The sequence below is a fragment of the Propithecus coquereli genome, unplaced genomic scaffold (genome assembly GCF_000956105.1).
Source record: "Propithecus coquereli isolate 6110/MARCELLA unplaced genomic scaffold, Pcoq_1.0 Scaffold644, whole genome shotgun sequence".
Lineage (NCBI taxonomy): Eukaryota > Metazoa > Chordata > Mammalia > Primates > Indriidae > Propithecus > Propithecus coquereli.
Genome location: NW_012152441.1, coordinates 474,518 through 487,831, shown reverse-complemented (window position 1 = coordinate 487,831; position 13,314 = coordinate 474,518). Strand labels below are relative to the sequence as shown.

The window sequence follows — 13,314 nt, the reverse complement described above, 5'->3', positions numbered from 1 at the left end:
TCAGGCTGGTCTCGAACTCCTGAGCTCAAACAATCCGCCCGCCTTGGCCTCCCAGAGTGCTAGGATTACAGGCGTGAGCCACTGCGCCCGGCCGAAACCCAGTTTTCGATACGTATAATTCAGCACATTCTCCTCAAATCCGTACATTGTTTATGTAACTCCCAGCAAGATTCCCTTGGTTTTTGTCCAGATGGAAAGGTAGGTGGAGAGGAAGAGAACTTGACAAAAACTAATCTGGAAGAATCAATAAATTCAAACAGCCCCTAGCTCAATCTGAAAAATAAGGGTGAAAATGGAGGCTTTGTTCTGCCAGGCAGTGAACAACTTGAAAGTCACACAAACAGCGCACGAGCGCGTTGCGACTGTGAAGCATTTGAACACTAGAATTCTCCCCTCCGCACTATTTCCATGGTCATGTGTGCACACGCTTGCACATACAGCTTATACAGAATTATAGTTTGGGAGTTTTAATTACATAAGTAGGATCACACTATATCAGGACACAAAATATACCCAAAGATACGTCTTTTATCATTTTGAGAATTTGAGAGTGATTTTGTAGGTTAGACCATGAAATCGCTGGGCTCGCTGCACCCATGAGGACTGACATTTTAAATCGTGATTGGTCTGCCAGTTGCCCTAACGAGGCGTGTCAATTATACTCTTGCCCACAGAATATGAGCTTGTTTATCAAATATTCTCACCAATGCTGGATATTTTCGGTCTTTAACATTTTTTTTTCAAATCTGAAAGGTAAAAAAATGTTATCTCATTATTTTAATGTGTATTTCCCTGATTACTAGTGAGGTCAAGCACCTTGTCATGCTTTTATTGCTGGTTTGTATTTCTTCCTTGGAAAATTACCTATTCATGGCCTTGTGGACAAGTTATCAAAACACGCTGTAAATTAACTAAAGTAATTAAAGCAGTGTGATACGAGGATAGTGACATACAGACCAGTGAAGCAGATTAGAAAGTCTAGACACAGATCCAAGTGGATAAAATAATTTAAGGCTTGATAAGAATGTCATTTCAAATTCATGCAGACGTGTTCTTGTTGAGCAGCGGTGCTGGACAACTCGATCATTTGGGAGAAAATCACAGGCTTTCCTTCAGCATGTAGGTGAGGGTACTTTACAGAAAAAATGAAAATTTAAATGTAACCAAGAGAATCACATATGGAAAAAAATATAGGTAAATATTTATTAACTTTGAAATGAGGAAAGAGGACTTCTAAACAGAAACACAGAGGGAAAGCCAATAGGTTTAGCTTTACACAAATAACCTCTTATAGATTGGAAAACACTATAAAGAAAATTTAAGAGATGAATGTTAAATGTGGAGAGGATATTTGCAACATTTAATATATAAAGCACTTAATGTGATTAAATGGCCAAAAATCTTGAAAAAAATTCAACCTTACCAATAACTTAAAAGATGTGAATTAAAATGGTGAGATCTCATTTTTTATGTAAAACTGTAAAAGTAGAACAAAATGTTTATGCTCCAAAAAATAAGGGTTTAAGGGTGCGGAGACTTTTAAGTGCTGTTGTGGGGATGGAAATTATTAGAGCCTCATTCTAGTCAAAACACATGTATACTTTTGTCCAGAATTTCTGGCAGTTTACCCTAAGAAAAATATCAAGGGCATACATAAAGTTTAACTCAGAGTATGTTTACTATAGCATCTGAAAAATCAGCATCCCAAATAGCAGCAATAGTAAATGAGTAACATAGATGATAAGACACAGATGAAATAAAGTACCAGGTTGACAACTAGTGCTGTGAAATGGTATTTGTAAATATGGGAAGTAGTTCATGCCGTACTTCTAAGTAAAAACAGAGTGTGAGTTATTATAGTTCGTGTATTTACGATCAGGTTTTTGTAAAAAAGTATGTACTAGAAACAAAGTTACAAAGAATACATCAAAATAGTAGTAGTTCTATCTCTAGCAGGTTTGCCTACGGGTGTTGACTTACTCAGGTTTTTATGGTGAATACAGCACTTTTATAAAGAAGTAAAATGTGGTTAAAGTTTTAAAAAATAAAGCAGAATAGGACATACGAGGTCTGTCCGAAAGTATCCAGCCATCGTTGGTGTAACGAGACATCGATGTGACCTGGCAGCCAAGGACAGTGGGCTGGGACGCGCCTGCGTGGACAGTGACAACGTCGCTGTGCTGGTCAGTGGGGCGCTAGACTCCATTGCGGGAGCGTGTGTGCAGTGTGGCCGTTGTGTTCAAAATGACTGAGCAAGCAGAGCACGAATCTGCATCACATTTTGCGTTAAGCTTGAACGTTCCTCTGTGGAAACTATTCGCATGATTCAGGTTTTCGGGGACAAGGCAATGAGTGCAGCGCAAAATAAAAGTGTGGCACAAACGCTTCAAAGACAGTAGAGAGTCTGTTGAAAGTGATGCGTATTCCGTTAGGCAGAAATCTGAGCGTGTTGAGCGTGTACGGGTTAGGTTAAGAGACGCAGGGAGAACTGTGTGAGGTCCCGAGGTGCCTTCTTTGAAGGGGACTGAGGCGTCAGGGTCCTATGTACAATGTTTTTTATATCTTGTGTGTTCTTCAATACCTGTTTCTATTTTTCATACTACATGGCTGCATACTTTCCGGACAGACCTCGTATACTTTGCAATTCCACTAGCTATTAGTTCATGCAAGCATTCGTTAACCCATATTGGACTTTACCCAATGATTTTTATGATTTTGGGTAGGTTTCCTGGTGGTAACATTTATAAAGAAATCTGTATTTTCTATTGGGAGTTGACACTCAAGAGTGACCTACCCTTTGGTTTCTCTTTGCTCATAGCCTGTTGGCCCTGGAAAGTATGTATTTGATATTGGATGTGAACAGCACGGTGAATATCGCTTAACAGACATGGTAAGTTGCGGAGTACGTATCGTCTTCTACATTCATAGGCAAAGGAGCTGCTCAGTCATATTGATCCCACAGGGTTAGAGGTGATTTGCCTAAAAAGTTACGCCAACTCTCGGGAACGTTCACATTTGCGTTTTCCGTATTTGCATGTGTTAGTATAGAGCTAAATTGCCAAAAGGTCTTTCTGTAAACAGTATCATTTCACAGTTACTGCAGAAGTCTGGTCCTAGTTTTTGTCAATAGGAACCAACTAATCCTGAGTTGGAGAGTTCTAGACAGGGTTAAGTTGGAGAAATGACAACTGAAGTCTGTAACTGGTGTCACCATAATTTGTCCGATGATGACTGTTAGCATGTTGGGCGTGTGACTTGCACCTCTTAAAGCCTAGGTGGTAAATAATTTTCTTTTTTTCTTTCCAATATTTGACATTAATATTAATACTAAATCGATATTCCCTGGTTAATATTAGCCAGCTAATATTGCCGTTAGGCATCCAGATATGTATGTGTGTGTTGGGGATAGAGACATTTATGTTTATATTCTTGTCATTATTAATTTCTGACTGTTTGGCATTTTAGTAAAATTTCCTATTTTTTGCACTAGTTTTGAGCCTTTTGACTTATTTATTTACCCAAAATCATTCTCATTATAAGAAATTTTGAATTATAAGGAGGAGCCAAAGCCTGATAGAAAAGTGTCAAATTGTGCTTTTATTTTCTTTTCGGTCTCTGAAATTCCTTAGGTATCCTGTCCTAATGAGTTAAAAATATGTTATAAACAAACTCTCCTATATCTACATATTTTTTTTCTGAAGAAAGCCAGAGAACCCAACTGTTTGGGTCTGTCATCAGATCAGTGTTCTTTTAACCTGAGTGGAGCCATCTCTTTTTGGTTTATTTTTGTTGCTGTCTCTTCTCAGTCCCCTCGCGCGACTCCAGGGGACTGCCTTGATCCCACTCTTCTCATCACCTTGGGGCAGCTGTGAAGCTCAGGAAAGTCACCCTTGGTCACAAGAGGTAGAAGCATGCCCAGAGTCAGAAGTGGGCAGGAGGCAATGCTCATGAATATTCATGAGGGGCTTTGCCGCACCTGCTCCCTGCTGCGTTGTGCCGCCTGGAATCCTAAGGCTGACTCATCGCTGGTTTTTCTATTCCGTGCTCTCCAGACGTTTTCTAACCTTTCTCGTTCTTCTCCCTGGAGTCTCTCAGTTTCCAAAATTAAAAGGAGCCTTTGAATCTTTACCCTTAACACGCCACAGCCAGGCAACTCTGAGCAGCTCTGTTGTGCCTCCTGAGTGCCCAGGGCCCAGGTATCCCCCAGGGACTCGCACTCTGGGCCCGGCTGATTCCCTTTACTGTGACAGTCCACTTCCTGTATGTCACTGGCCACAGCCACTTAGTTCCCCCAAACAGCCTGTGGTTGCTCGTGGTCTGCAGAATAGACATCCACCTTCCTTGCTGTGACCAGAATCTTCCACGGTCTCACAGCAACCCATCCTCTTAGCCTTGTCCCTCCGGCTTTGCTCCAGCTAAAAGGATGCACTGGCTGGGGTCGGCTGCCCAGCTGACCAGAGCTAACCAGGAAATGAAATGGCCCACACGCTTGATTGTGATGCTAAACATGAGGCCCCACTACCCCTGAGTGTCGTTTCTTCAAGGAGCCCAGGATGGTCTAGTCCCAGTTCACGGTGTCTGTGTCTAACAAAAACATAGATAAATTTAACATATCATCCTACCATGTGGTGCTACAGCTAACTGCGTTTATGTTTGTGTGTGTAACCGCTTGCACACAGGGTCAGAAGTTTTAAAAAATTGGCATTATTGTTCAGTTGTGGCAGTGATGTATTTAGTGGTTTTACTGGGCTCTCTGTGGTGTTGGATACCTCTCAACTGTCCCCTGAAGAAACCTGTTGGCCAAATAGATTATAATGTCACCCCTGGTAATAAATCTAGCCTTTATAGGCTGATTAGTGATTGAACAGTTAGTTTCTGTAGGGATAAAAAATAAAGCCCATCTTATTAAGTGTTTTGCAGCTTTAGACTCTACTGACAAAAGTTACTGGAAGCCAGTGTTTCAGGATGATGAGAAGAAAGTAGAAAGAACATTAATAACATCTAAGGGAGAAAATATTGGCATAAGCCCCAAACACTGTTGCTATTCGGGAAAAACAATCCATGAAATAACCACACAACCTGAGGGCCTCTGACTGCTGTGCTTTGGGCGTTGACCAGGACTGCGACAGCGCAGAGGAGGCTGAACGGTGCCTCTCGGTGCGCAGACTACAGGTCCTCCGCGTGTATGTCGAGGGGTCTCAGTGTGGAACCTGCTGGAAACGCAAATTACTGGGCCCCACCCCAGACCTACTGAATCAGAAACTCTGGGCGTGGGGCCAGTAATCCGTATCGTGACAGGCCTTCTGGGAGGTTCTGGGGCAAGGCAGGTGTGGGCACCACCGCAGTCCTGCAGCATTGGCGTCATGAGTGACGAAGCTCAGAAACTTTGATACCAAATCGAGGAATTTACTGCTCAGTGACTCAGCGAGGTAGTGGCAGACGTCTGTCACTCTGTCGTAGGTATCATCACCCACGTGACAGTGGAGTTTTCCGCGTTCGTAGGGTTGGTGCTCAGGGCTTTGGGATGTTGTGACAGTTACCGAGGAGGAGACAGGTGCTGGGCAGAACTGAGAGGCGTTGGCTGCTGACCACCGCGGGAACCGAACGTTACAGAAAGCGCTCCACGTTCAGAAGTGAAGTCTTGCTCTGCTCCCATTGACCTTTATTTTTCTCCATAATTCTTCGCACCGGAGCTGTCATGTTTGTGCACTTCCACGTCACCGTGGGGACATCCGAGGAACTCCTGAGGCCTTTTCTTATACTGATGTTTCTTTTATTATTTACATAAAGAATAATATAAATAATTACATTATTTGTACAAATAGGTCTAAGATTACAGCTTAATATAATGTAATTATTTATATTAGAGCTGGAAGATGTGGCTGGGCAAGAGAAAAGGCCATGCAGCCTTGGCCATTCCTTACCTACCGCGGGCCGCTGGGCCGTGCCCGTCTGAAAGCCGTTGGCGGTGTCCATTAGAGAGATCGTGGCCCAGCGTCGTGCCGTGGACTTCATTTCTCGTCCTAGCTCTTTCAAGATCCACTTTCAGTCCTTAGATCATGCTCTGGACAGCCAGTTGGTCTTATCACTGAGTAGTGTCGTAAAAAGGGTCAAAGGCAGTCAAAACCTGTCTTTCCTTCCCTCATTTTTAATATTCCAGACCAAAGTGACAAAAATGTTGGTCCATTTACATTTTTGCATTTAAAATAGGAAAGAGGAGAAGAGGAAGAGGAGGAGGAGACATTAGTAAGTGTCATTCCAAAATGGAAAGCTACCAAAATCACGGAACTGGCCCTGTGGACGCCGACCCTCCATGAGGAGCCGCCCCCCGCAGACAGACCTGGCCAAGAGGAGGCCCCCAGAGCTGAAGGTGTGGGGGGCGCCTCTGGCTGTCGGGTCGGGGAAATCCCATTCTGGGAACCGGACTCGGAGTCAGTTTGGAGGGACATGCAGGGCCTCGCAGCCTCAGCTGATGCCGTGGGCGCTCTAGACCTAAACGTCCTCTGTGTCCTTCCCGTGGGACCCTTGTCCCTTCACCTTGCTCGGCGACCGGATGTGGGTGTGACCTCAGGGGAGGTGCTGACAGCAGCCGGGGAGACAAGTGCTTCCTTGGAGAAGGACCCGGCCGTGCTTCTCCACGTCCCTCCCAGGGTCTTGCTGGGAAGTCAGTGACGTGCCGTAGAAAGTTGAAGAAAGTTTTGCTGGCTGAGATTGCATCCGTTGCATATGGCTGAAAGCTGACGCAAACCAGCCTCAGTGAAACAGCACTCACGCTGCTAATGACTCACGGTTCCTGTAACAGGGAAGCTCCGGGTGGGACACGGAGACTCAGCCTCTGGTGTGGCTGGGCCAGGCCTCCCCTGGCCGGCATTCTCTTCCTGTTGGAGACTAAAGGTCACCAACCTCACCAGATTGTCATCCAGTTAGCTCAAGAGTTCAGGGGCAGGCAGGGGACAGAAGATTTCTCTTCCTCAATGTTCCCATGAAACCCTTAGGAGTTAGTTATCAGACCGGGCACGCCCATCCCTGAGCCACTCCCTGCAGGGACCTGGCCGCTCAGCTGGCCAGGCCTGGGCTGGGCGGGGTGGACTCAGCATGGGGAAGGCAGGGTGCTGTTACTGGGGGGCGTGCACGGGCACGGGCCTGCAGTCCCCATGGCTCCCATGTCCTTTGCTCTGTCTCAGGTACAGGAGAACCCGGGGATGAAGCCCAGGCTCTGATGGAGGGCTCCGAGGGAGACATGGATATGAGGCCTGGGGACGAAGATGCAGACATGCTCCAGGACGAGAGCCGGGAGTACAGCCCAGACGAGTTCCGCTATGACACGGACCAGGGTGAGGCTCCTGCCCTGCACGGGAGGGCGAGGGATGAGCAGCGGGACTTGGGGAAGGTCTCAGGAGCCCCACTGTGAGCTCCTGTGGAGGCCCTGGTGGAACATGGTCCCCTCCTGGGCACCCCTGAAAGCCCGACCACGATGGGAGCAGCCGGGCACGGGTTTCTCACGCTCGCTGTCACAGGAGGGCTAGCCTCGGGCTGCCAGAAACACAGAACACGGCTTTATCGTATTACGTGGCTCTGCCGTGCCTGAGGCACAGCAGCATGGTTAAGGGCTAACAGTGTTGGGAACTTGTGCTTTTTAAGTGGGTTTGGATGTAAGATTAATCTAGAAGCTTCCACCTCTGCCAGGTCACAGGGCAGTGATTCAATCTCAAGTCTGACTGAGGCTTCAGGTTCCCGGAATCTTTGACAATCTTTCCCCAAGAGCTTGTTGGCACTGCCAGAAAGCTCAGAGAGGATTCTCTTCTCTTGACTCTGTTTCTCTATCTGATTTAAAGCGGTGTCTTGGGCCAGAGGGAGAGGGCGGGCTGGGAGCAGCCTGGGCGTGGGAGACCACCTGCTCCTGCCTGGCTCCAGCCTGCAGTCGCTGGGTCTGGGGCCCCATTCACCTTAGTTTGTCTTTGTTGTAACTTGAGAGCGAAAACATTTCCCAGTCCTTTAGAATTAATATCTGAAATAATTAAATCACGTAAAACACTTTTCTATGTAAATGCCTCAAATACACGTAGTGAGACTCGTTAGCAATGATCACCCTAAATGCCGAAAGGCTGCACTCGGAAGTGTTGTTTGGCTGCGCGGTGCCGTGGTTGAGCGTGGGGCCAGGTGGAACCCTGGCTCGACGAGCTGGCCGCTGTGTGACCGCGCATCCTCTGTGCTGCTCTCATTTGCGCGAGGTGGACGACAGCGATCCCTCGCAGGTGGGACGCCCACAGGATGCTGCAAGGACGGAGGCTAACGTGCACACGGCACTCAGCGATGCTCCGTGGCTGGGTCCTCAGCAGCTGTGCAGCACCGCCGGGTGTAGACACGGGGCGTGGCCAGCAGGTGTGGAATTGAGGGCGGGGCTCTATCCTCCAGAGCCGGCCAGGAAGCTGGAACAGAGGAATCAGCGGTTTCACTGTAGAGTGACAGGGACACGCTACGACGTAGCCAGGAGAGGTGGTGACACTCCAGGGGAGTCGAGAAGGCTGAGAGGTGACAGGAGTGGGTGACACCAGGAGGGAGATGGCAGGCAGAGAGCAGAGTCTGATGAGGGGAGAGGGTGGGTGGGGTCAGCGCCTTCCCCACGCGCTCTCTCTTGGCAGCACGTGGCAGCGTTTGCGTTTGACCCTGAGTGCAGTGGCGTGTGCGGGGGTGCGGAGGGGCCGCTAGGGGGTCTGTGCCAGGCTTCCCTTGAGCTCCTCTGAGGCCAGCAGAGGATGGTGCCCCAGTCCGGGCCAGGCCGGAGGCAGGGGCCATTCAGGAGGTGAGCTTACCCACCAGAGACTGCAGTGGGAGGAGAAGGGAGGGACAGGTGTGAGGACGGGAGAATCCCTAGCACCCTGCAAGGAGAGGCTGGGCCGAGCTGGTGATGTCCAGTACCAGCCGGCACCTGAGACTGCAGATGCATGAGACAGCCGTGGGCAGAGAGCATCGCCTTAACTCAGCGCTTTTGGCCCCCAGGGCACTTTTGGCAGTGTCTGGGGACTTGGCGAGGCCGGTGAGGGAGGTGCTGCCGTCGTCTTCCTGGGTAGAGGCCAGGGATGCTGCTAAACATCCTACAGCGCACAGGACGGCCCCCCAACAAAGTATTGTCCAGTCCAAAGTGTCAGCAGTGCCTTAAGTGAAAAACGAACTGAATTAAAAAAAATGGGCTTAGTAGGTAAAGTGTTTTATCAAAATAATGAAAATTTAAGATTTATCATGAATCTCAGATTACATCAGAGATTCACCTTATTAATTTCTTTAACGGTGCCAACAGTGAGAATTACAGAGTTTACTTAACAATAAAAAATATTTCTAAATTTTATGAAACACTTAAACATAGCATCTTGTAAGAATGTGGTAAATTTCTGTTACAGAATAGCACGAAGCAAATCTGAAATATGTCCATCGGAAAAATATACAACAAAAAATAAAAAAAGAGATATATTCATGTTTCCTTTCTTTCCTCAGGAAATGTGAATTTTGAGGAAGAAGAAACTAGACAGTCGGAGGCGCCAGAGTGAGCTGCGTTGAAGAGCAGGAGCCGCACTGCAGACGCTTCCGCCAGCCGGGCAGCTCGCAGTCTGCATGGCGCGGTCGCCCGCCTTCTCCCCTGGCAGTTTCGGCTGGTTTACGGCTGCAAATAAATCCCTTCAGTCCTTTACACTGGAAGTCTCCGGGCTGTTCTCCGTGGTGTTTGGCAGTGTTCTCTCCCGGGATGAAGACCGCTGTACCTGCAGAGGGTGGCTGATGGGCGTCGGCTTCTGGCTGAGCTTGGAGAGTATTTGTAGACCAAAGCTTCGTTCTCAAAATTTCCCTCAAGAGAGCTAGGAAAGGCCTAGAAAATAAGGATTACTGTGCAAAACTCTCACAAAACACAACGTGATAAATATTAATACCCTGTAGGCTCCGGTGGGAAACCGCCAGCTGCCCCTGTGGGGAGTGTTCCCCTTGCCCCCTTCCCTCCCTGATGGGGGTCCCTGCAGATGGCTGAGGAGGGGCCGTCCACAGGTGGCGCTTTGGCCTGCTGTCTACACTCGGGGCTCCTTGGTGTGCTGGAGGCTGACACCAGAGCACGTTCTCAGTGCTCGTGCACGGTCTCTCCTTTCTCTCCCCAGCGCCAGGCTGGCCGGCGGTTCCCGGGCAGGTAAAGCCACGACCTCCCAGGGGAGCCCTGACCTGCCATCTTGCACAGCTCTGCTTCCCCATCCGCCCCTGCCCTGAGTTACTTGGAGGGCAAGCGTCTTCAGTTCACCCCACAACGTCCTTCGGAGCTCGTCTGCCCAATGCAAGGTCACACGCTGCATCTGGGGGTTATGTCCCTACACGCGGGGCCTCCTTAAGAACAGTACATTACGAAAACAATATCCAGGCCTCTTTAAGAAAAAGCACATAGGCCGGGCCCAGCTACTCCACAGGCTGTGGCGGGAGGATCCCTTGAGCCCAAGAGCTCGAGTTCAGCCTGGGTAATATAGCGAGACCCCATCTCTAATAAAAAATTAAATTTAAAAAATTATGAAAATAAAAAGCACGTAGCATTATCAATATAAAATTATGTTAAAACAATACTTATTTACAATAAGAAAATTTCAATAAAATTACAAATGAAAAGTTAACAAACAGCACAAAATTTAGAAAACTATCACAATATTGTCATTAATTCACTGCCTACTACAACTCTCTAATACTTCTTTTTCTGGGGGCCAGTGTTCTCTTTTTTTTTGAGACAGAGTCTCACTGTGTTGCCCGGGCTAGAGTGCCTTGGCATCATCCTAGCTCACAGCAACCTCAAACTCCTGGGCTCAAGCGATCCTTCTGCCTCAGCCTCCCGAGTAGCTGGGACTACAGGCATGCGCCACCATGCTCGGCTAATTTTTTCTATATATTTTTAGTTGTCTGATTAATTTCTTTCTATTTTTTAGTAGAGACGGGGTCTCGCTCTTGCTCAGGCTGGTTTTGAACTCCTGAGCTCAAACTATCCGCCCGCCTCGGCCTCCCAGAGTGCTAGGATTACAGGCGTGAGCCACTACGCCTGGCCGGGGCCAGTGTTTTCTTTGATTGCCTCTTCTTTTATATGGGAATATTTGTAACATAATTACACTGTTCCTTTGCAATGGTTTATTAGCTATCGACAGTTGAGGGGCATAAAACATTTATTTTCACGTGCAGACATACCGCTGTCTACAAAGCTACTACAGGAGCATGCATTTCAAATAGGTGCTCTGACAAATCCAATTGCATGGGATTCCCATTAAAAATTATATGTGCCGTATCCTCGTATCCCTGGCAGGAGAGATGCTGGTTTGTTGGGGCATCAGTGAGAATCCTCTCTTACAATTTTACACATCTGATGATTGAGATAATCTTCCATGGGCTACCAGCCACCCCATGCACTTCAAACCTCATTTCTTCTCTCTCACACACAATGGTGCTGGATCTGCAGGAAAATTCCTATCGGGATTTGACCTTGGACCCTGCACCTATATGTCATCATGCTAGGGGTATTTCTGAAAGTGAGTCCTACCTCAGAACAGCCAGCAATAACCAAACTATACATGAAAGTTAACTGCAAACCAGTAACCTACACAAATATTCTACCAAACCCAAACCACTAAATCTACCCCTAATTCGATTTAATCAGCGCACCCTGAAATAGATTCTAAAAATGCCTGTGGCCACTTTAATGCAATTCAACAGGAGGGGACATGTGTCTCACGGAAATCAGACGGGAAAGTGGCGGAGGCGTGATTATGGTTAACACGCTTCATTTCTGCAAAACAGAACACAGGACTGAGTGCACACCTTGTCAGGGCCTTGCGAGGGGCCTGTGCAAGTGCAGGCTCTGAAGCTTGAGGCTGGGCAGCTTTGTGGAAGCCCCTTCACCCTCACTCTCCTTTTTTCCATGAGGTCCTCTTGCGTCATTGTCTGTGAGGAGCCTGGGCTGGCCGCGGCAGAGTGCCTCGCCTGCTGGATTCGTCTGCGCCCCTGTGGCTTGTCTCAGTTCCCGCGTAGTTCTTGTTGCCAAAGAAGTTACAGCTAACGGTTTGTGGGATTCATGGTAGTGTTCTCAGCTGGAATCCACATTTGCGGTGTCATATACTCCCTGTTCCGTTACAGCAGGAGAAACAGTCTCTCTGGTTGGTCCACCGTTAGCGGTGACCCTGGCAGCCATTAGGGCCTGTTGTCTGCGGGGCCGTGGTTCATCCCGTTGCAGCTATGGCTTGAGAAATGGAGTCTTTCTAGCTCTACTGTTCCCTCTGCATTGATTAGGCTGGATTTATTTGATTCCCATGAAATACGGTTCCTCCTAGAGAGACAGAATAAAGGCTTAATTACCAATTTAATACAGGAGGTGTTAGTTTCACAGATGCTTCAAACGGCGACAAATGAGTTTGTGCTGGACTCTTTTTCTAAGAGGAGGTGTCAGGCCTTGGGGATCTTCTCTGAGTCAGTGTGTTTCAACCCGCTGCAGTCACTGTTCTTGATCCTGCTCAGGCTGACACGTCTTTGGCCAGCGGTGGCTTCTTCGTGCTAGCGTCTTGTCCTTTGGACACCACACCACTGGTCCTCGAACACTTCGTTACATTTCTTTCAGTGTTTTTGATGCCTTGTAATTTATTTTTGTGTCGTTTCAAACTTACAGGAAAGTCGATAGAATAGTAAAAGAGACTCCGATACACTCCTCCAGGCTCAGCCACTGTTTGCATCTCACCTCACTTGCTGTGTCACCCTCTCTTAGAGGGAGGGAGGGAGAGAAGGGGGAGGGGAAAAAGGGGGAGGGGGAGGGAGAGAAGGAGGAAAAGGGATGGGTATGGCTGTAGAAAGCTATGTTAAATGCATTCATGAGCTGTGTTATTCTGCTAAAATGTTGCAGAATGACAGACTTCTCAATCATATGCCCTGTAGCTTTCTCTATGAAATAGAAAATTTTCACCTTGGTGAGAAGCTATAATCAATATACTTGGTTGAGACTCTGCTAGGAGTGACAATGGCAGAGAATGCAGGTGGGAATGTGCCTTTGTCTTGTAAGGAAAAGGAGAGTAGTTGTGCCCTAATATAAGAGGCAGTTTGTTCTAGAATATGAAAGAACTAGTAAAAGACAAGACCTAGAAAATGAATCTAAAAAGGAGGAAAATAAGTTAAAAATTTTAGCTGTTTGTTCATTTTTGATGGCTTTATTTTCTTGGTTTACTGATTAATGCCTTTGTTTACAAGATGAAAAATTATTCTTTACCATCTGTAAAATCTGTTTAGAGAGCAAAGAACCTGTGCCTACCAGAACAATATTTTTGT

General features: G+C 47.3%; 1 protein-coding gene across 1 annotated transcript in view; it reads left to right on the top strand.

The window, feature by feature from the left end:
- Positions 1-9,545, top strand: part of RSPH1 (radial spoke head 1 homolog (Chlamydomonas)) — a 21,364-nt gene extending 11,819 nt beyond the window's left edge. Inside the window, exons 6-9 of the mRNA XM_012659970.1 lie at positions 2,819-2,890; positions 6,211-6,370; positions 7,185-7,334; positions 9,493-9,545. Coding sequence (XP_012515424.1) covers positions 2,819-2,890; positions 6,211-6,370; positions 7,185-7,334; positions 9,493-9,545 — 435 coding nt within the window. The remainder of the gene's footprint in view (positions 1-2,818; positions 2,891-6,210; positions 6,371-7,184; positions 7,335-9,492) is intronic.
- Positions 9,546-13,314: the final 3,769 nt, after the last annotated feature.